Source organism: Podarcis pityusensis (genome assembly GCF_964106645.2).
Source record: "Podarcis pityusensis genome assembly, chromosome: 2".
Classification (NCBI taxonomy): domain Eukaryota; kingdom Metazoa; phylum Chordata; class Lepidosauria; order Squamata; family Lacertidae; genus Podarcis; species Podarcis pityusensis.
Window position 1 is genome coordinate 21,832,279 of NC_138029.1, and position 23,562 is coordinate 21,855,840.

Here is a 23,562-nt window from a genome sequence, read left to right on the forward strand (position 1 = left end):
AATAAAATATTTGAGCCCCCCAAGTTAATGGCCATTGCCATTCAGAGAGAGAGAGAGAGAGAGCCATGTCATGTGATCAATTATGTGGGGTGGAGTTTCCCCCCAATATTTTATTCAAGTCGGCACCCCAGACACACACCATTTGAATGACGAATGCCCATTAACTTTGGGGGGCCTGGTTCCCTCAAATATTTTATTGGGGGGTACTGAAGAGACCACAGCCCCTAGGAGTTGGCTTCTCTGCCCAAACCTTCCCAGTGCCCCTGTTTTCCAGGGACATCCCCGATTTAGAGAAGCCGTCCCGGTTTCTGATTTTATCCCGAAGTGTTCCGCTTTTCCTTAGGACATCTCTATTTTCATAGGGATACATACACACATTTTTACTAATTTTTTTAACATATCAGTTCCAACAGTCATACAACATAACTTCTCATCTCATACAATATTTTTGACTTCCGTCAACACCTCTGATGATTTTCCGTTTTTATCACTTATTCTGCATTTCTTACTTTCTGTATTACATATAATTAACTAATAGTTCTCTTCATAGTCTTTTTTGCAATATTTCAACTAATCCACCTTACAAAACTTCTTGCAGTCCTACTAGCGTAATCTGTTCATCACAGTTACTTTTCAAATAGTTCATATATTTACTCCAGTCTTCTAAGAATCTCTGATCCCGCCAGTTCCGAATCCTTCCTATTACCTTATCTCATTCTGCGTAGTCCATCAACTTCAGCCTCCATTTCCCCCTATTTTCATGGTAGAAATGTCGGAGGATATGGAGTGGGACGTCCCCATTTTCCCACCGCCCTCCGTTATTAGCAGGGAGCGCTGAGGGAGATGGGAGCCTCCCGCCTGCCCCGACGCCGTCTCGGCAGCAGAGGGCTCCCCCGAGCCGGCCTAGGAGGCCCTCGCTGCCCGAGCCGGGATGGCGCTGCGCCGTCGAGGGCGCTCGATCGGAGGCGCTGCGAGCCCCGCCAGCGGGAGTCCGCCCTAGGCGGGCAGCGGGTGTCTGCAGGGCGCGCCTCCCTCCGGGCCCAGGGCGGCACCAGGAGGGATGGCGCTGGTACAGCTGTTCGCGGGGGCCGGGCTTCGAGGCGGAGCCGGGCGGAGGACGCAGGAGCCCGGCTGCGGTGCCCCGCCACGGCCACCTCGGCGGGAGGGCAGCGTCGCGCCGGCCTCCCGCCCCATCGCCCGGGAGTGGGAGCCGGGCTGCCCTCGGAAGGTGCTGCCCGGCTGGGATGGCCGGCTTGAAGGGGCACTGCGCGCTTGGCACGGGGAGGAGCCAGGCTTTCCTATGGGCACTGGTGGGTGGCACTGCATGAGTTAGAAGAGAAGATCCACGTGCTGGCGCAGGCTCTGGTTGGCACCAGCGGTGGGCAGCTGCATGTGTGGGCTGGTGCCAAGGCATCCCAAGGCAGCCTTGCCGTGGTGGTGATGATGCCCTCCTTGTTGGACATCGCGGACTGACGGCAGAGAGTGGAGAGCTTGGGGGGAGAGAGGGCCAGGCAGCCCTGCGGGCAGCTGGCTTGCCATGGCCTGGCGCCGCCTTGCCATCTTGCTTGGGCTTTGCTTGGCCAGCTGCCTTTGGCGCCCCACTCGGGGCTGCGGCCCGGGCAGGGGCCCGGTGGGGCGCAAGCAGTCTAGCCGCAAGAACCTGACCCCGCTGCAGTACAAGCAGTTTGTCCCCAACGTGGCAGAGCAGACCCTGGGCGCCAGCGGGAAGGCAGAGGGCAAAATCGGACGCCGCTCGGAGCGCTTCAAGGACCTGGTGCCCAATTACAACCCGGACATCATCTTCAAGGACGAAGAGAACACAGGGGCAGATCGGCTGATGACTGAGGTGGGTGCTGCTGGTTGGTTGGGCAAAGGTGGAGCCCAGATCTCTGAGGGCCTTTGACACATCCAGGGCTTAATTTGACACAGGTCTCGGCCTAATATATTTGAAGCAATAGCAAAATAAAAGCATAGTGTCTGTAAGCATATGCTGACCACCTTTCCACTCTCTACTAACTAGAATAAGACTTAACACATCACTGCGATATCCACATTAGAGGATATGACCTCATCAGGTTTCATTATCTCTTTCTATGAGTATTAATCACTGGTCTCTCCCATAATTCCCATGTAGGAATTGAAGCTGGGCTGAAGCTCAAATAATCAAACACCCGTAGCTACCTGTAGACTAGTCTGTAGACTAGATAAACTAGTTCTGCTGTTCTCTGTTTCATCCAGAGAGAGAAAGATTTTCCTGCTGGGCAGAGGCAGGTCTGAGTTGTAACCTGCTGTTTTCAGACTACGCTACTTGGTTCAGAGGGGATCCTCAACAAACTTAATTCTTTTGTGCCACCGCCAGGAACTCGGGCTTTGGGACCTTGAAAGGAGAGTGACAGAGCCTATAGGAGCAGGTGGCATTTGCTAACTCACGTGTCTGGGATCAATTGCTAGCAATGAACTTTCACTAGGGAGTTAGTTATTCTTCTTGGGCAATCGGATCTCTGGGAGAGTCACCTGCCTCTACTTCCTCAGGCAGGTTTATAGCACTTGGCTAATCTGAAATCTCGCATATCCACTAGTGAAGGAAGGAGAGGAGGACCTAATCCTATCTGTCTCCTCAGCTGTGAATGGTCTCCCCTTCATCCTTTTCGCCCTTTGACAGTATCTGAAAAGAACCTTTGAGGCATTCAGATATCAAGCAGGAGATACATTATCACCCTCTGGACTTAGTGCACACCCATAAAACCTACAGCGGCCAGAATGAACGCTTGGTTTTTTAGATGGTCCCCCCCCCCCCATTTTCTACCCTGCAGTAAACAACGTTCACATGTGTTGCAGTGTATGAGAGAGACTCAGGAGATAAGTCTCAGTGTTGTGTCTGAAAGCGCTCCGAGGGCTTTTCTTCACACAAGAGAGATATTCTCTTAAATGCAGATAACTTTTGTGAGCACCGTATTCCATGACCGCTGAAATGCGTGGTCTTTAATCTGAAGTACGGAAAACCATCTTATCTCAAGACGTTTGCTACACTTTGCAAGGAATGACGGAATAGCCCAAGGTGTTGTTGCTGTTGGTATTAATTATTACTAATAGCCGTAGCAACTTTTTCATTTCTTAACACACACAGGCTATCCTTTTCTCAGGGTACTTTATAGTTGAAGTTAAGTTTTTAATTCTGCATCTTAACTGCCATCATTTTATTATTTTTTTGTGCTGTAAAAGTGCTGTATGATCTTGAGGCACCTTGAATGATTTTAAATTGAAAAGGGGGCGGGGGGTAAAATGTATAAATTAATTTCAGTGTAGGAAAGAAAATGTGGACTGCACATGTTTTCTCCATGGAGATTGATGAATGCATGAAAGAGTCATGATTGATCAAGCGGTGGGGAAGTTAAACTTGAGTGTGTTTAAATCAGGGCATAATACTGAGTGCCTTCTCTATCTCCAGGACCTCATACAGTCCCTGAAACTGGCACAGTGTAGGTACAAAACTGCTTCCAGCTCCTGCTTTAAGTTTCCTGGGATTCAGATGAATCAGTATTGGGCAGTGTGAGTGATAAACCACTGAGACAGGCTGAGCAAAGGAGAACCTTTCCCCCTTTCTTTCTTTCTTTCTTTTTTGCAAACCTCCCTTTTCAGGCAAAACACAACTTTCAGAGAGTTACATTTTAGTCTGGTCAATTTCTAACTAGGAAAAAAACAACAACCCTGGAGCCGTCTCTCCAATTTCCTAATTGTTTAATATGCCCTGACCTTTGCTTTTGTTTTCTCCCTTGGACATTTCCAACTCCTTCCTCATTGTTTTCCTCTTTGGTTTCCTGATGTCCTTGCAATAAAATAATCCAAACTCATCTCTGCGTGTTAACCCGCAAAATCCAGATCAGATAGGCGACGCAACACACAAAGGACATAAGCAAACAGGAGCTGTAAAGTACATAACTTAAAAACTGGATTGTATCCAATGGATTGTACCCAGAGTTGACCCATAGATAGACCCATGAACCTAGCATTGGACAAATGTATGAAGAACAGGGAGTATGCGTCACGAGCAATCTTAGAGAACCTCCATGTTAAGAGGCAGTTAAGAGTTAAGAGGCAGTTAAGAGGCAGTTGGGACGCGGGTGGCACTGTGGGTTAAACCACAGAGCCTAGGACTTGCCGATCAGAAGGTTGGCGGTTTGAATCCCCGCGACAGGGTGAGCTCCCGTTGCTCGGTCCCTGCTCCTGCCAACCTAGCAGTTCAAAAGCACCTCAAAGTGCAAGTAGATAAATAGGTACCGCTCTGGCGGGAAGGTAAACGGCATTTCCGTGCGCTGCTCTGGTTTGCCAGAAGCGGCTTAGTCATGCTGGCCACATGACCCGGAAGCTTCTAAAACCAAAGCGATCCAAATCCAAAACCAAGGCACGCTTTCCCATAGAAAGTAATGCAAAACAGGTTAATCCATTTCAGACTTTTAAAAACAACCCCTAAAACAGCAATTTAACATGAATTTTAATATCTAACGAGACCGTTGTTTCATAAAATGAAAGCAATAATCAATGTACTATACTATAAAATAAATAAGACAGTATTGTAGATGATGAAAATTAAAATTAATATTTTTTCTTACCTGCACTCATGATAGTCATTGTATAGATGGGGGGGGGGGGGCTTTTATCCATTTCTGCAGTCACACAATCAGTCCGTAGCTGAACTGGGGTCCACACAGTCACAAAAACAAATTAACTGAAAAAGCCTCCAAAACAAAAATGCAAAATAAACAGCAAAAACAAAAGCACCAAATACAATGGTACCTTTTTGGTGTTTGGGAACCAAAGCGTTTGAGAACCAAGGTACCACTGTACTGTCTTTGTGCCTACCTTGTGTAATTTTCTTTGGCTGTTTTGAAAAGCAAGGCAGAAGGCATTTTAGTCTGATCCACCAGGACTCTTTGTATATCCTTAGGGGGAAATACTTGTTAAGAGAAGCCACACTGGTAATATGGTTCTAGTTAGTCTTCGGGCGTTAATGACAATGAAACCTATTGCTCCTGTCTACTCAGCTGTGCTCTGGAAAGTTCAGTAGTGTACACAATAATATTCTCTTTCACTCTGATCCTAGAGGACGTCTTAAATTGGAAAAATAGAGGTCTGTCTCTTTGCATTTGTGTGAGGTCTCACCAACATCTGAAGTTTCCTTTGGGTCACAGTGAAAACCTTTCTCGTTCCCAGTTCTAACATATAATCCTGCAAATGTGAACAAGGAAGACCTCCTGAAGTTGTGCACCTTGTCTGATTTAGGCAGGACAGACCTGCAGAACCTGCTGCCTTTGAAGCCAAATGCAACACGCCAATTGGTGCCACAGTTTTTTGCCGCCTGCCTCGGACTCCAAAGTCTCTGAATGATGTTTGTGCGTTGAGCATTTGACAGTCCACAGTATGCAGCTGGTGAGCTGCATTTGACTCGGTCCAAATATGTGCAGATCTGTTGTTGTTGTTTAGTCGTTTAGTTGTGTCCGACTCTTCGTGACCCCCTGGACCAGAGCACGCCAGGCACTCCTGTCTTCCACTGCCTCCCGCAGTTTGGCCAAACTCATGCTGGTAGCTTCGAGAACACTGTCCAACCATCTCGTCCTCTGCCGTCCCCTTCTCCTTGTGCCCTCCATCTTTCCCAACATCAGGGTCTTTTCCAGGGAGTCTTCTCTTCTCATGAGGTGGCCAAAGTATTGGAGCCTCAGCTTCAGGACCTGTCCTTCCAGTGAGCACTCAGGGCTGATTTCCTTCAGAATGGAGAGGTTGGATCTTCTTGCAGTCCATGGGACTCTCAAGAGTCTCCTCCAGCACCATAATTCAAAAGCATCAATTCTTCGGCGATCAGCCTTCTTTATGGTCCAGCTCTCACTTCCATACATCACTACTGGGAAAACCATAGCTTTAACTATACGGACCTTTGTTGGCAAGGTGATGTCTCTGCTGTTTAAGATGCTGTCTAGGTTTGTCATTGCTTTTCTCCCAAGAAGCAGGCGTCTTTTAATTGGTATATAACTTGTTTGACCCAATAGCTTGGAGAGCTGTGAATGGAATTGCTTTTGTTTTCATGTTTTGCATAACTATATTCCTAGTTAAATGCCCCCACCTTAAATTGAGCATACAAAGAAATGACAGCTTCAAATGGAAGATTGGGGCAGAGGGATAGAAACGGTGGGGATTGAAATATATATATATCTCGTTTTCAAGTTAGGATGGGTGTTTTCTACATCAGTGTAGCCTAAGAAATAGGGAACTTGGGAACAGGGCAGTTGTGTGCTGCAAATTCCTGGGCTAAAGGGTGCTACTGTTAAGGCACAATTGTGCAGTACCATTTCACCAGCAGACATAGCCTGGCAGAAACATCATGTCTGCATCCTGCAGGTGTAAAATGCATACTGTTCCCCGTACTATTTCCCCGCAAAGGTCCTATTTATTGTCTATCAATTTTGTCAGGGCATCGGCGGAGGGAGGGGAGAACGGGACAGTGACATTTCGCCTTTTTGTGAATAGAAAGCTGACTTCATTCCAGTTTCCTGCTGCTGAGTCACAACATGCCATCCGAAGGCAGGGTGGGTGAGGGTTGGCAGCCGGCATTTAACGTTTAATAGCTATGGGGGTGTTGAGAGAACAAAGGGAAGAATTGCAGGAAGGTTGGCCGCATCCTCTGGGGCACTGAGGACTGCCCTAAATGGAGACAGGAAGCTGGACAGCGTGGGCTTTGGCTCCACTGCAAATATTCCAGAGGGCGCTTCCATTTTGGAGGTATTTTGTTCATGCTCAGGAGCTGATGGTCATATCTGGGGTTGACTAGGTCAGATCGGACAGATATCCTGGTTTGTTTGGGTCTTCTGAAAATATTGCATTTCTCGTCTCACTGATCCAGGTTGTCAGTAGCTCTCAGCTCTTTGAGAACTTCTCTCCCATGGTTGCCTGCTGCAATCTGGATGGGGGGGGTCACTCAGAGGAGGAGGATCCTGTAGTCCATTGGCCATGCTGCCTGGGGCTGACATAGTTCAGCAACACCTAGAGCAGGGATAGGCAACCAAAGGCCCGGGGACCGGATCCAGCCCAATCGCCTTCTAAATCCAGCCCGCGGATGGTCCGAGAATCCGCATGTTTTTCACATGAGTAGAATGTGTGCTTTTCTTTAAAATGCATCTCTGGGTTATTTGTGGGGCATAGGAATTCATTCATTATTTTTCAAAATATAGTCCGGCCCATTTTCTCACACACACACCCCCCGCAAAATATAGTCCGGCCCACCACATGGTCTGAGGGATAGTGGACTGGCCCATGGCTGAAAAAGGTTGCTGACCCCTGACTTAGAAGGTGTTCGGGCAGTGAGCAGGGCTAGAGGGCATCATGGTTCCTTTCTGTTGTGATGCCATGATGGTTTTACAGTTGGGACATAAAGCAGGGACCACTGATAATATATATCAGACATATCCAATGCGTCAATCGCGATTGACAGGTAGATCCTGCTATGAATTCTGGTCGATCACCACTCACCCTCCACTGGAGGTGTTGAGAGGGGATGTTTTGACGTTGCACGTGCGCCCACACCTACCCTGCTGGCGCACGCGCACGCATGGTGCACCCTCCCTGCATCCACCCCCACTGTGTCGGGGAAGCAGCCGGCATAGGCGGAAATGGGCACCTCCCTCCTTGCACCCATCCATGTCACCTCAGGGGAAGCAGCCAGCGCCCACCCGCCCTGCACCCATCCCTGGGTGGTAGATCACTGCCAGTTTTTATATTGGATCGTGGATCACCGTCAACTTGAAGTTGGACATGCCTGATATACAGTGGTACCTCGGGTTAAGTACTTAATTTGTTCCGGAGGTCCGTACTTAGCCTGAAACTGTTCTTAACCTGAAGCACCACTTTAGCTAATGGGGCCTCCTGCTGCTGCTGCTGCTGCACCGCCAGAGCATGATTTCTGTTCTCATCCTGAAGCAAAGTTCTTAACCTGAAGCACTATTTCTGGGTTAGCGGAGTCTGTAACATGAAGCGTATGTAACCTGAAGCATATGTAACCCGAGGTACCACTGTATATGAATCTATAGCAGGGGTGGGAGACTTCAGACCCAGGGGCCAGATACAGCTCTCCCCTGGCTTTGTTTCTGCTTCATGGGACTCTCCTCATACCCTATCCCCAGCCACGGACCCTCGCCTCAGGCTCCACCCACCCAACTCAGTTTTGCACCCCTTCTTGAGTGTTTATGTCGGGCTGGAATGTGTCCCTGAAGTCTGATAGTGCATTTTGCTTCCCAGGATGGAGGACAGCGAAGGGTGTTCGTATCATGGAATCTTAGAATTGTAGAGACCCCAGGGGTCACCTAAATCCAACCCCCTCCAACGCAGAAATCTCAGCTAAAGCATCCGTGGCCGTCCAACCTCTGCTTTAAAAGCTCTAAGGAAGGAGAGCCCACAACGTCCCAAGGGAGACTGTTCCACTGTTGAACAGTTCATCCTGTCAGAAAGTTCTTCTGAATCTCCTTTCTTGTGACTTGAAGCCGTTGGATCGAGTCCTACCCTCCAGAGCAGGAGAAAATGAACTTGCTCCATCTTGCATGTGACAGCCCTTGAAACATTTGAGACAGTCTCCTCTCAGGCTCCCCTATTCCAGGCTAAACATACCCAGCTCCCTCAACTCTTCCTCATAAGGCTTGGCTTCTAGAGCCTTGTGGAAAATGCTCTCCTGTACAAAAGGTACTTCTTACATTCCTTACTCTGTTTTCTCTGACCTCTGCTTCCTCCCCTCAACATATGGCCCCTGAGAGGTTACCCAGCGAAGATTGTGGCCCTCAGGCTGAAAAAGACTCCATGGCTCTGTGTTATAACCTTACCACCAGTGGTATGGAGACATGCTTTCACTTGCTAGAGCAAAGCTCCAGTAAATGCATTTTTTTTAAAAAAAAAAAAAACCCTGCTCCAATAAATAGGGACAGTGGCAAATTAAGGAAATGGTAGCAGAATCAATCTGGGGAAGAGGCAAAGCAGATTTGCAACTCTGAAACCCTCCTTCCTGATGACTTAAGAAGAGGATCAATTTTTAATATGTTTGTACTATCCCTGGCTTCAATAATTTGATCCCAGTGAACAAATGCAAACAAGACAACTCTACCAAACATGCAAGTTAGTCTGCAACCTCATGTTGATACTTCCAGCCTTGCCCTTGTGATATGAAAATAATTTCAAGGCTACTTCAAACTGCTACTTACATGGGTTTTTTTTGTGTGTGTGTAAAAAGAGCTTCTCTTTCCACCTAGACTTGTGCTGGCTCTCATGCTTTCAAACCTGCTTCTTGAAAGTGAGAGATAAGATCTGTGGAACCATTTAAAACCCCCTCTCCCAGTCTACCTTTGATGCTCACTCAATTATATTGTATTCAGGGGAGTCAGGTCATCCTAAAGCAATTAGTGGGGGGGGAAATCTCACCGAAGAAAAGATTGCCAAGTAAAAGTTACAGGAAGAGAGCTTTCTGTGCTGTTGATATTCCATCTTAGGACCCTGTCCTGAACCTTTAGCTTCTTCTCTGTGTTTGTTGATCTCCAATTCTGTGAACCACCCTGAGACCCCTGGGTATAGGGCGGTATATAAATCCATTCAATCAATCAATTTAAAAATTGCTTTTATTTTCAAGAATGTAGAACATTACACCCATTTCCTGCTGAAATGTTTGCTGAAGTTGTCTCTACACTGTTCTGGGTAATGAGTGCAAAAAGCACAGAGATGTCTTAACAAGCAGTCCACAATTGTGTTTTTAATTACAGTGGTATCTCGGGTTAAGAACTTAATTCGTTCTGGAGGTCCGTTCTTAACCCGAAACTGTTCTTAACCTGAGGTACCACTTTTGCTAATGGGGCCTCCTGCTGCTGCTGGAGCACGATTTCTGTTCTCATCCTGAAGCAAAGTTCTTAACCCGAGGTACTATTTCTGGGTTAGGGGAGTCTGTAACCTGAAGCATCTGTAACCCGAGGTACCACTGTATATTACGATCCTTAATTATTACATTCAGGTTTATTGAACTAAGTCAGGGGCAGACCCACTAAAATGGGTGAGTTATGCCCATTAATTTTAAGGGTTCTGTTCTTAGTAGGGCAAAAGCCCCTTCTGCTCTGTACATTGAAAGCAGTCTCATACCACCTCAAACAGTCAACGTTCCTCCCGCAAAAAATCTGGGAACTGTAGATTGTTAAAGGTGCCCAGAGTTGTTAGGAAACTCCTATTCATTTCCCAGAGTAGTTTAACAACCAATCCCTTTTCCTAGGGGACTCTGAGAAGTGTAGGTTTGTTCAGGCAATAGTGTTCTCGGCACTCTTAACAAACTTACAGCGCCCAGGACTCTTTGATGGAAGTCATTACTATTTAAAGTGGCATGTTGGTGCTTTAAATTTAGGTAAAAGCTAAAGGACCCCTGGATGGTTAAGTCCAGTCAAAGGCGACTATGGGGTGGCGGCGCTCATCTTGCTTTCAGGCCAAAGGAGCCGGCGTTTGTCCACAGACAACTTTCTGGGTCATGTGGCCAGCATGGCTGAACCGCTTCTGGCGCAATGGGACACTGTGACAGAAAGTAAAGCGCACGGAAATGCCGTTTACCTTCCCGCTGGAGCGGTACCTATTTATCTACTTGCACTGGCCTGCTTTCGAAGTGCTAGGTTGGCAGGAGCTGGGGCAGAGCAACAGGAGCTCACCCCATCGCGAGGATTCGAACCATGGTCCTTCTGATCGGCAAGCCCAAGAGGCTCAGCGGTTTAGACCACAGCGCCACAGGGTGCAGCCTTAGTTGGATTCAGCTCATGATGCACATGGATTTAGTTTTTTGTAGTTCCCTCAGGCTTCCCGCCACCAAGTGTCTGGCTTCCCAGAGCTGCGTGAATGGCTTGCATAAGGGAATCATAGAATTGTAAAGTTGGAAGGAATCCCTAGCGTCATTCAGTCCCAGTCCTCTGCAATGCAGGAATCTTTTACCCAACATGGGATTCGAACCCATGACCCAGAGTTTTAAGAGTCTCATGCTCTTCCAACTGAGCTGTTGTACATCCAGACCTACATTGGCTCCCAGTATGTTTCCGAGCACAATTCAAAGTGTTGGTGCTGACCTTTAAAGCCCTAAACGGCCTCGGCCCAGTATACCTGAAGGAGCGTCTCCACCTCCATCGTTCTGCCCAGACACTGAGGTCCAGTGCCGAGGGCCTTCTGGCAGTTACCTCACTGCAAGAAGTGAGATTACAGGGAACCAGGCAAAGGGCCTCCTCGGTGGTGGCACCCACCCTGTGGAACGCCCTCCCACCAGGTGTCAAATAAACAACTATCTGACGACTTTTAGAAGACATCTGAAGGCAGCCCTGTTTAGGGAAGTTTTTAATTTTTGATGCATTATTGTATTTTAATATTGTGTTGGAAGCCGCCCAGAGTGGCTGGGGAAACCCAGCCAGATGGGCGGTGTATAAATAATAAATTATTATTAGTAGTATTATTTATCCCTTGTTACGTGGATTCTGTTTGGGTTGAGATCCTGAAAACAGATTTAAAAGCCGGCTAATAGATTTTGGGGCTGAACCTTCTGTGATTTGCATTTGTCTGTAAAATGTACAAGAGGGCAGGTGTCTCTGATAGCCTCCAGCGATCAAGCCAGCTTGGATAATTTTTGGCTGGGGAACGAGTCTGTTCCGTGATGAGGCCCATGAATGTGAGTGGGCAGGGAGACGATTTTTTTTTTAATCAAATGGCCTTCCAGCAAGTCTCCAAGCTTCGTAGTTCCTTGCAGCTCACAATCAGCAGAGACAAACCAGCCGCTTGGTCTGGACGCCTTCTGCTCCGTTCGCTGGGTGCCGAAGGAACCCCAGTGGGAGTAGCAGGGGGAGGATTGGTCAACCCGGCAAGGTCCCATCTATGACACGTCCTACGGTGCCCTTTCCCCCCCGCTGCACTGACACCAGCGCAGGGAGTGTGGAGCAGCTGAAAGAGTCCTTTGTGGCAAAGTTGATGATTTTGCTGTTATTACCCGAGGAGCTTGAATTCTCGCTGCGTTGAGTAATTCTGGGCCTGGAAAACAGCTATTGTCCTCTGGCCCAGGAGCCGATGGAAAGTGTCGCACATTCCTCTTTGGGCTTCGAGCGTGCTCCTTTCACTATAGATAAGGCTTATATTTCCCTTTCATTAAACGCCATCTCTCTCTTTTCTGCACCACCCTACTAGAACGGTGCTCACATCTCCATCGCCTGGCTCTTTCTAAGAAGAGATTGTGCCGTTTGGCCAGACATTTACCTTGTCTGTGTGTGGAAGAAATCGGTTTGCCAGCCATGGGGGTGGGGGGCAGAGAGCTTATGGGGCAGAGGCAGTGAGCTAGCTGCATACAATCTACCCATCGGTTGCCTTGAAGAGGAGTTAAAATTTCTGGCTGGCACAGCTTTTATCATCTTCCCATAGAGCTTTATCTGGCTTTCAAACCTTTGTTTCAAATTGCTGTAATTTTGCATCATGAGAAAATCAGGGAGTTGCATTTTTAACACCTTCCTTCCTTCCTTCCTTCCTTCCTTCCTTCCTTCCTTCCTTCCTTCCTTCTTTCTTTCTTCATCTGTGCCTTATAGTCTAACAACAACAACAACAATTTTATTATTTGCACCCAGCCCATCTGACTGGGTTCCCCAGCCACTCTGGGCGACTTCTTATATAAAAACATAATAAAACATTACACTTTAAAAAGCTTCCCATTGCACATTAAAAAGCTTCTAGCCTGTTATAGGGCTATTCCTGCTGTAACTGCATCTTAATGCTGATCACAGGATCTCTATATGAACAAGTTATTTTATATGTCGCCAAACTGCACCGCAAAAATTATCCTCATATAAGCAGATTTGGCTATTTTTTTAAGTCACAGGAATTGTGTGTGCATACGCATGTGTGTAACTGCATCGCATGCAACAGATGAAACCGTTCATTCATTTAATTGTATGCTGCTTTTCTGTGTGCACAAAAAATAAGGTTCAAAGTGGCTTGCAACAAAGAAACAGGGACGTATTTCAAGGAAACGCTACGAAAGCAATCTCGTAATCATAGCAAAACAGTTGTGAATATAATAACATACCAAAAAACTATATTCCGATACCATAAATATAACAAGATTATTTAAACAACATAATGCAATAGGAAAAATAACTACTGTATGTACTTGGCAATGGGAGGAGAGGGGAGAGACCTGGCAGAACAGTCACTTTAAAAATCTGAATTCTGTGTCCTACATTTTCAAAAGTGGCAAGGCCAACCATAAATTATGCAGATTTGCATCTGGTTGCACATTTAGCTCCATTCCAGTTTTGCAGATCACTGGTTAGTGGTACTTCAGCATCGCCCTCCTGGAAACTGCGATCTTTTTATTTTATTTTTACAGTTCACCTTCTGCCTTTGTTTTGACGATTCACTGATTTTAGAGTTGTTGTTGTTGTTGTTCGTGTTGTCTTTTAAATGCAGTTAATAGTTGGGGCTCTTGCAGCTCTACAAATTCTACGATCCTGTGACCTCTGCTTCCACTCTCCTGCTGTGCTGCCAACACAAAATCCATAAAATGGAAGGCTCAATCCATTTCCATTCAAAGGAAAAATGGACAAGTGCTTTTCCAGTTCCACTTCCATCACCCTGACCCTCCCCTCCCTCCCAAACTGGGAATATTGGCACTGGTTGTTCCTGTTTCATCAAGGCTACACCCTGTCCGTGATACGATGATAGCACTCTATTTGCACTGGTAGCACAAATGAAAGCGATAAAAACGTTCTTGTTTTTGTTCCAATCCCTTGGAAAACTAACTGTTATGGCTTCACCTTAGGAACTGAGATAGGCGCTCACGCATTGTCCTTATGTGACACAACTTATCTCCACGCATTTCCATTTTTTCTAGTCCCAGCAGGGGGCACTGTAATAACTGGACCAAGGATGTGGTTGGAACTGTCATCGCAGGAGATAACTCTGCAAAGTGATGGCGAGAAAATGGATGCAATCTTCCAGATATCTTTTCTCTCCCAGTTCCCAGAAGCTGCTGCTGCTGTTGCAATCACTCGTAGCCGAGTAAGATTGTCTTCCATAAACACAGTTTTAGCAGTGAGTCTGTAAGTGACTGTGGAGGCCAGTTCTGGATCCACACATCCTTCCACACTGGGGACATAGGTTTCCAGGCGGGAGTTGATCACGGTGTGGATTTGCCAAGCGTGCCTTCCTCTTAGCATGTTTCTCCCTTTCGTCTTGAGTTTGAGCGTCTTCATTGCTCATGGCACCTTTGGTAAAGGCTGTTCTCCAGTTGGAGCGCTCACAGACAAGTGTTTCCAAGTTGTCAGTGTTTATCCTACATTATTTAGATTTGCCTTGAGAGTGTCTTTAAACCTCTTTTGTTGACCACCAGCATTACGCTTTTCATTTTCAAGTTTGGAATAGAGTAGTTGCTTTGGAAGACGATCATCAGGCATCCGCACAACATGACCAGTCCAACGAAGTTGATGTTGAAGAATCATTGCTTCAACACTGGTGATCTCTGCTTCTTCCAGTACCCTGGCATTAGTTTGCCTGTCTTCCCAAGCGATGTGTAAAAAAATTTGGTGACACCATTGATGGAATCTTTCGAGGAGTTGGAGATGGCGTTTATCGTCACCACACTAGTCTCTTGCGGCAAAAGCAATAGTCTTTCGGCACCTTTATTAAAGGCATTTAAAAAAAACATGTTTATGGTATGAACTTCATGCATCCAACGAAAATGACTCTACTCCATGAAAGCCATGTTAGTTTTTAAGATGCCACAAGCGTCTTAGGGATTTCATTTGAAACAGGCTGTTAAAAAGCAAGGTCCTGGTTCAATTTAGGCCTACAGGGGGAGCTGCTGGAAGTAGTGGCCGGAGGAACAAAGAAAAGCAAGCAGGATTTTGCTCATGTCCCAAAATGTCTATATCTGCCCACTCTTCACCCTGCACAGACTAAAGCAGGTTAATTAAAAACTAGAGAGCAAATCAGAATGTGTTTTTCTCAGGGCAGCTAGTAACAAACAACTGCTTTTTTCCACATGGCTGCTCCAGGAAGGAGGTAGGCTAATCTCAAAGAGTTAATGGTTAATTCTCAGTGGCCAGGATCCAGCCCACTGGCTCCCTCACCCCCTGCTTTAAAAAGCTTGCTTTCCTAGGTTGTTTTTATAAACTGACCTCGCAGCAATCGGAGGGTGGAGGGGAAAGTGTATTAAAGCTGCTTAGAAAATATTTCCGAGAAAATAAACAAATGCTTTCAGAGCGAATTGTGTTTGTTCTAAAGCAAAACCTTATTGGGCTCCTGAAAACCTTCTGCAATTGCATTTTTGATTGCAAGGTGCTTTTCTGATTATTTTGCTCCCCTTCTTGTCAGATACGGCATTTAATAATTAGATTTAGCAGAGAAAAGGCTTGAAAGGTGAGAAGGCGGCTATTCCGGAACTGGTACCTTCTTGCCTTCCTTAGTTATTTTGATTTCCAACTGCAAAAGCTTGTTGCAGCTAACAGCTTCCAGCTATCATGTGCTCCCCCTTCAGAGGGTGGATCTACACACAAGGAAAAACAACAGTGCTATAAATAAGACAGAAATTAAATGTTATAACCAAAGAAAAAAACTCTATTTAAAATCTCATAGGAAAGTTTTTTGGCTCTACAACGCCACCTGGTGTTGCATATTTATAACACATTTAAAATGCTGTTTTTTGACTGATGTCCAGAGTCTCTCCCTTAGAGCACTTTCCCCGCCCATGTGCAAAGCACGAATGTTCAGTGTTCCCTCCACCTCTACTTCCTGCAGCGTTGCAAGGACCGGGTGAACGCCTTGGCCATTGCGGTGATGAACATGTGGCCGGGAACGAGGCTGCGAGTGACGGAGGGCTGGGACGAAGACGGACACCACCTGCCCAACTCCTTGCACTACGAAGGCCGGGCGCTGGACATCACAACATCCGACCGCGACAGGGAGAAATACGGCATGCTGGCCCGCTTAGCCGTGGAGGCTGGTTTCGACTGGGTTTACTACGAGTCCAAGGCGCACATTCACGTGTCTGTGAGAGCAGGTAAACAGGAGGAAGGAGCTCAAGTTGGGGTTCCCAGTTCTGGAAAAAGGGTGGCGGAGGAGAATCCTATTAGTGAGATTTGCACAAGAGGCCATGAATGTGAGGGTTATGGGACGCATCTCCCATTTTGGGAAAGGGCAGGTATCACATGCACTGTTTAAGGAACGGGAGCAAGACCAAACTTTATTTTTTTTTTTAAAATGATATTTATTAAAGTTTCAAAAGAAGGATACATAAATAAGAAAAAGAAAAATACAAAATACAAAAAAAAAAAAAAACCATTTAAAAACAATTCCATCTTTTCATCACTTCTCTTTCATTTACTTGTTTCCCGGACCTCCTCATACCTCCCTTTTTTGTATTCCAGTTCAATTTATTAGTTCAGCAATTCCTTTCCCCCTTATTTAATCCTGATCTTTAATCTTAATATATTATAACATTAGGTTTTTAACGTATTGAAAATCCAATTTTTCCATATTCTTTTATACCATTACAGCTAGAAACCACTTGACTTCAATCCAACATCATTCTAACATTCATTAATTTTGTGAGACCAAACTTTAGGACATTTTTGCTACCTTAGTGTGTGTGTGTTTTTTGTTTTAAAAATTTATCGTATTTTTCGCTCCATAAGATGCACCAGACCATGAGGCGCACCTAGTTTTGGGAGGAGGAAAACAAGAAAAAATTATTCTGAATCCCAGAAGCCAGAACAGCAAGAGGGATCTGGCTTCTGGGATACCGTGTGGCTGTTCTGGCTTCTGGGATAACTGCACCAAACCTCTTCAGGGCAGAGGGATGAAGGCTCCCCCTGCCCGAAGAGGCTGCGCACGGCTAAGGCAGAAGTCAGGACAGGCGCGTCGCTGAAGGGGCGCTGCACAGTTCTCCCTCTCTGAGAGGGAGAACTGCGCAGCGCCCCTTCAGTGAAGCTGGAGAAGGAACAGAAGGAGACCCTCTGTTCGTCCTCCGGCTTTGCTGGACAGGCGCCCCTTCAGCGAAGTGGGTGGAGGAACAGAAGGGGGCTCCGTTCCTCCTCCCGCTTTGCTGAAGGAGTGCTACGCAGCTCTCCCTCTCTGCACAGCGCCATTCGCTTCATAAGACGCACTCACATTTTCCCTTACATTTTAGGAGGAAAAATATGCGTCTTATGGAGCAAAAAATACGGTATTTACAGTGGTACCTCTGGTTGTGAACGGGATCCGTTCCGGAGGCCCATTCGCAACATGAAAAGAGCACAACCCGCAGCGGCGTGTCTGCGCATGTGCGGGTTTCAATTTGGTGCTTCTGCGCATGCGCGTGACATCATTTTGCGCTTGTGCGCATGCACGAGCGGCAAAACCCGGAAGTAACCCTTTCTGGTACTTCCGGGTCGCCGCAGGACGTAACCTGAAAAAACATATCATGAAGCAAACATAACATGAGGTATGACTGCATTTGGTTTTTCAACTTAAAATATATCAAACATAATCATAAAGACAAGATTCCAAGGAATCTCCTGGACTTCCATCCTCCGCTTTGTGGGTCCTATTATTAATCAATTCCTCCCGCATCTTTTATGATAATCCAAACCGTTTACCTCTTCCATTATGTCCAGAATTCAACCTTAAACTACAAGTGATATTCCAATCCTAATAACGATTTTAACTCTTTCCAATGGTCTTTAAAATAAGTCAAAAATTTCCCCCATTCCTTGTAAAAAAAAAATGGTCTTCCTGATTTCTGACTCTTCCGGTCATTTTAGCCATTTCAGCATAGTCCATTAACTTCATCTGCCATTCTTCTCTGGTAGGAACTTTATCTTCTTTCCATCTCTGGGCCAGTAACATCCGTGCGTGGTTATGTACGTGGTTGCGTACATAAATAGTCTTTTCTGCTCCTTTGGGTTTTCGGCACCTAGAACTCCAAAAGGAAGGCTTCAGGCTTTTTAATTAAGTACTTAACCAGAGGTACCACTGTAGTAATAGTAATAATAATAATAATAATAATAATAATAATAATTATTATTATTATTATTATTTTCCTGCAACGTCATTCATGCTGCCCGCTTCACAAGCTTCCAAGGCTGTCCAATGGTAGGGCTGGCCTTGAGCAGGAGACAGAACTCCTTGCATTCCATGTATGGTCAATAAATACCACAGGAGCATACCTTCCAACATTTCTCCGATGAAAACAGGGACATTCTATTCAACAACAACCATAATTTTTTTATTTATTCCCCGCCCATTTGACTGCGTTGCTCCAGCCACTCTGGGTGGCTCCCAACATATATAAAATCACAATAAAACTATGCAGGGCTGCCTTCAGATGTCTTCTAAAGGCTGTGTAGTTGCTGATCTCCTTGGCTCGGGGGGTTGCATAACTCCATACCCTCCAACGTTCCTCCGATGAAAATAGGGACATCCTAAGGCAGGGGTATGCAACCTTTAAGACAAAAAGAGCCACTTGGACCCGTTTCCGAAGAAAAAAAAACTGGGAGCCGCAAAACTCGTCATTATAAAAATAACTTTTTTGTCACTTTTTTATTATTTCTTTGTTTGAGCCCTCAGAATCACTCCTCCTCATAAACGTTAAATTAACAAGTTACCTTTTTGTGTGTGTGTGTGTTCTTCACTCCCCTTCAAAACAGTGACCAGCGTACATGCCCCCTTTCAATGCAGTGACCAGCGTACATGCCCCTTACAATGTAGCGGGCGGGCGGGCGGGAAGGTGACGTCAGGACGGTGTGTGACTAACGCACGCACCGCCCCCATGCAACGTCACAGCCAGTACAGCGCCCGCCACAGTGGGGAGTGTCGGGGCGCACAATGCGCCTCCTCCCCTCGCTAGTATCCGCCCCGGAGCCGCGGCAAAGGTGTAAAAGAGCCACATGCGGCTCCGGAGCCGTGGGTTGCAGACCCCGGTCCTAAGGGAAAGCGGGATGGCTTTTGTACATGTGGATCTGTCCCTGGAAAATAGGGACTCTTGAAGGGTCTGAGGGAACCAGGGGGACACTTCCCTTCCCATTTGCAGGTAGAGAAGGGGCTGTGAGAAAAAAGGCCGGGAACCCAATGCCACAGCACTTCTAATATAATCTCCACCCCCATCATTCAGCCCAGACACTGAGGTTCAGCTCCGAGGGCCTTCTGGTGGTTCCCTCACTGCGAGAAGTGAGGTTACAGGGAATCAGGCAGAGGGCCTTCTTGGTGGTGGTGCCCACCCTGTGGAACGCCCTCCCATCAGGTGCCAAGGAAATAAACAACTATCTGACTTTTAGAAGACACCTGAAGGCAGGCCTGTTTAGGGAAGTTTTAAATGTTTGATGTTTTATCACATCATAATCATCATTATTATTATTATTAAATTTTTATTTATACCCCGCCCTTCCCGTTTCAAAAACCAGGCTCAGGGCGGCTAACAACAAATTTAAAACACTTTAAAACATTATAAAAGCAGCATAAAATACAGTATAAAAACATGAATAACAATAAAATTCAAAAATCAATTAGATAATCCCCAGGGCTAGCTGGCTGAATTGGTCCTACTTGGGCCAGCGAGGAGGCCAGGGGAGAATTAGCTGTGGGGTCTCAGAGCGGGTGATCTTCATAAAAGGGGAGGGGGAGGGAAGAGAAGGGAAGGGAAGGGAAATAAAAGATCAGGCTGAATTCAAATTAAAGGCCAGGCGGAATAGCTATTATTATTATTATTATTATTATTATTATTATTATGATGTTGGGAGCCACCCAGAGTGGCTGGGGAAACCCAGCCAAATGGGTGGGGTATAAATAAATTATTATTATTTATTATCTCCTTCTGCTCCCTTAGATAACTCCATGGCTATCCGTGCCGGGGGATGTTTTCCTGGCGACGCAGCGGTGACCTTGTGGAACGGCGAAAAGAGAGGCCTCTCGGATCTCCGGCGAGGGGACTACGTGCTCAGCGTCGACCAGAGTGGACAGGTGACCCCCAGCGAGGTTTTGCTGTTCCTCGACCGGGACCAGCACCGGCGGACCACCTTTGTGGCTATCGAGACGGACGGCCCCGTCCGCCGGCTCCTCCTCACGCCCTCGCACCTCGTGTTTGCCGCACGGGACCCGGCCAACAACACGGCGGACTTCTCTCCGGTGTTTGCCAGCCGGGTGCGCGTGGGAGACTCTGTGCTGGCGCACCGGGCGGGCGGCCGCCAGCTGCACCCCGCTCGGGTGGTCCGCGTGTGGCGGCAAGAGGGCGTCGGGGTGTACGCCCCTTTGACTTCGCACGGCACCATTCTGGTGAACGGGGTGCTGGCTTCTTGCTACGCCGTCCTCGAAAGCCACCATTGGGCCCATCGGGCCTTCGCCCCACTAAGGTTGGCTCACCGCCTCCTCTCGCTGCTGCCTCTCGCAGGTGAAGCCAGGAACTGCAGCGCCCAGGAAACGGGAATGCATTGGTATTCACAGTTCCTCTACCGGCTGGCATGGGGCGTGCTGGGCCAGGACACACTTCACCCATAGACTCCAGCCTGCTGGGCAGATTTAAGCTAATCAAGCCATAAGACAAGGATAAGGAGTTTGTGCTCCAGCTTGGCCCCATGCCTTATTGGCCATGATTCCTTAGATCAGCGGTTTTCAACCGGTGTGCCGTGGCACCCTGGGGTGCCTTGAACGATGGTTGGGGTGCTGTGGGCAACACTGATCTTTGTCCCTCTTTCCTTCCCTCCCTCCTCTGATGCCCTCTTGCATCTCTGCCTCCCAAAGGCCTGCACAGCTGTTTGTTGCTGCAGCAGCCCAGGCTACAAGCACCTCAGGCGAGTGGTGTCTCTGGGGCTGGCCAGGGGGTGCTTCCCAGGCCTCTGTGGGGCAGTGTGAGGAGGCAACTCTCTTTGGGGTGAGGAGTGGGGTAGCTCAAAGACCAAGGGCAGTGGCGGCAGCTGCCCAGAGGACGCCCAAGGAGATGGGAGAGGAGAGGAGGCCGAGGGAACACTCCACAAGGGAGGGTGCTCAAAAATGAGTGAGAGGCTGCCAGCTCTGCAGGCCAGGGGTGACCTAACTGGGCTCCTGAGCCCCACAGAGGTGCCGCAGGAAGAATGTAGTCGCTCAAGGGAGCCGTGGACCCAAAAAAGTTGCAAACCTCTGATGCCTCCTGAAACTACTTGCAGCGAAAGAGAGGGAAAGGGTTTGTCGGCAGCGTAGGATTTGGAATGCCCGACTTGAATGCGCCTGTCGTGGGCTGCATTCAGAAGGCCCTGGGCTTTTACCCAGACGCGTCTGTGGAACTTGCAAACATCGAAAGGCGCTCTCCATCCCTCCTCCTCCTCAATTTAGCACAAAGCCAGTAAGCCCCACTGTCTGGTTTTTAGTGGGTGGGGTGGATTTCCCTTGTTCCAGATGGTTGTCCCGATCTCTGCTTGACATTAGCATAAAACGAGAGGTTGCTCTTCGGCCGCTCCACAAAGATGAGTGGGGACGGGGGGGGGGGTGGAGGCACAAACAAGAGATCTCATGCCAAGGAGGTCTGAGAGAATGACTTGGGTCTGTGCCCTTGCCCTTGCCCTCTCCCTCCCACCTCCAGAGGTGCACTGCAGTATTCAGAAGACATGCAAAAATAACCAAGGGGGTTCCATTGGCTGCTCCTAATTCTAGAGGTGCGTCCGCAATGATGTAGTCTGAAGAAAGGGCTGGGCAATTAGCCCAAGGGTCCTATTTGTGGGTGCTTTGAAACTTGGCGTGCACAGGGTCACTTTAACCTGGCATCCTTGACTTAACCTAAGTCACAACCCTGGATTCAATGGGAAGGAAGGTGGAGTGGTTCAAGATGGAAGACTCCAGTCTCTCGCAGAGAAAGGGCTGTCTTGTTATTCTGTAGGCTGGGGCAACTGGCTGGTTCTGTGATGATGGGGAGCCACGGCACCCTCATTCCCTGCCTTTCTCTGCCACCTGGACCTCATGTGAAGCTCACCCCCCCACCCCACCCCCTCTCTGTGCATTTGTGGTGTGGGGGCAAGCTTAACACTTAACTTTTGAAACTTAAAAGTCCATTCCTTCACACTTACGAAGCCTGTTGTAACCCTTAGCTGCCGCTTCAGAGTTTTTATTTTTATATTTATAAAGTAGTAATTTAAGTGTGGTCTGTCTTGTCTCGTGTTGGGTATTAATTTGACGTTTTGCCAGGAAGAGGATTGCGAGGGCTGGGGTTATTTTTGTAAGCTGTGTTTTAACGTCTCCTTCCCCACCTCCCTTTTTTTTAAAATAGTATTTTTATGTGTGTTTTACTAAAGATAATTCCTTTGACTCCTGTCACAATATAATTTTTTTTTGGGGGGGGGGGAGCTCCTGGCTTGGGCAGGAAGCCGCTTCTCTTCCAGCTCTTTACCACAGTCCATGGGTTAGAGGGTGCCCCGGGCCCTGGCAACCCACACTACGCCACTGGGATTCCATACATTGTTCCAAATCCAGTTGTTTTCCTGTGGATGGGAGAGCTCGAAAGTGCATGTGCAGACAGAGCTTGCTATAGCTGTCCCGCTGATTTCAGTGCAGCTGACAAGTGACTTGCACCTACACCATTTTCAGTTGACGAATCCATGCTCCTCATGGAGAAGAATGGGGCACTCTGTGTATGTAATAATAATAATAATAATAAATTTATTTATACCCCACCCATCCGGCTGGGTTTCCCCAGCCACTCTGGGCAGCTCCCAACAGAACACTAAAAACAGAATAAAACTTCAAACATTAAAAACTTCCCTAAACAGGGCTGCCTTCAGATGTCTTCTAAAAGTCAGGTAGTTGTTTATTTCCTTGACATCTGATGGAAGGGTGTTCCACAGGGTGGGCGCCACCACCGAGAAGGCCCTCTGCCTGGTTCCCTGTAACCTCGCTTCTCGCAGTGAGGGAACCGCCAGAAGGCCCTTGGAGCTGGACCTCAGTGTCCGGGCAGAACAATGGGGGTGGAGATGCTCCTTCAGGTATACTGGCCCGAGGCCGTTTAGGGCTTAAAAGGTCAGCACTCGCCCCATGCAGTCACTGGAGCTCATGTAGGAGTGCGGAGCAGGGTGCCTTTGAACTGTTCACATTTGTGTGTGATAAAGACCCCTGTCTCTCACCAGTCATGTTTAAAGGGCCTTCGCTCCTTAGGGTGCATCCTCTGCCTTTACCCTGGCGGCAGTAAAAGGTAAAGGGACACCTGACCATTAGGTCCAGTCGTGACCGACTCTGGGGTTGTGGCGCTCATCTCGCTTCACTGGCTGAGGGAGCCGGCGTACAGCTTCCGGGTCATGTGGCCAGCATGACTAAGCCGCTTCTGGCGAACCAGAGCAGCGCACAGAAACGCCGTTTACCTTCCCGCCGGAGCGGTACCTATTGATCTACTTGCACTTTGACGTGCTTTTGAACTGCTAGGTTGGCAGGAGCAGGGACTGAGCAATGGGAGCTCACCCCGTCGCGGGGATTCAAACCGCCGATCTTCTGATCAGCAAGTCCTAAGCTCTGTGGTTTAACCCACAGCGCCACCCGTGTCCCATCTGGTGGCAGTAA

General features: G+C 47.7%; 1 protein-coding gene and 1 long non-coding RNA gene across 2 annotated transcripts in view; one reads left to right on the top strand and one right to left on the bottom strand.

The window, feature by feature from the left end:
- Positions 1-23,562, bottom strand: part of LOC308471195 — a 180,764-nt gene that overhangs the window by 100,463 nt on the left and 56,739 nt on the right. The window lies entirely within an intron of this gene.
- Positions 1,196-22,156, top strand: DHH (desert hedgehog signaling molecule). Its single transcript, XM_080994833.1, has 3 exons — positions 1,196-1,846; positions 15,814-16,075; positions 19,877-22,156. The coding sequence occupies exons 1-3, from the start codon at positions 1,538-1,540 to the stop codon at positions 20,542-20,544; spliced, it is 1,239 nt and encodes a 412-aa protein (XP_080850959.1). The 5' UTR covers positions 1,196-1,537; the 3' UTR covers positions 20,545-22,156.

What these genes read in the sequence shown, in the direction of transcription:
- DHH (XM_080994833.1), top strand. Translation starts at nt 1,538, where the DNA reads ATGGCCTGGCGCCGCCTTGCCATCTTGCTTGGGCTTTGCTTGGCCAGC. An exon ending in CAGATCGGCTGATGACTGAG is followed by an intron (nt 1,847 to 15,813) that starts GTGGGTGCTGCT and finishes TACTTCCTGCAG; the next exon opens with CGTTGCAAGGACCGGGTGAA. An exon ending in TCACGTGTCTGTGAGAGCAG is followed by an intron (nt 16,076 to 19,876) that starts GTAAACAGGAGG and finishes CTGCTCCCTTAG; the next exon opens with ATAACTCCATGGCTATCCGT.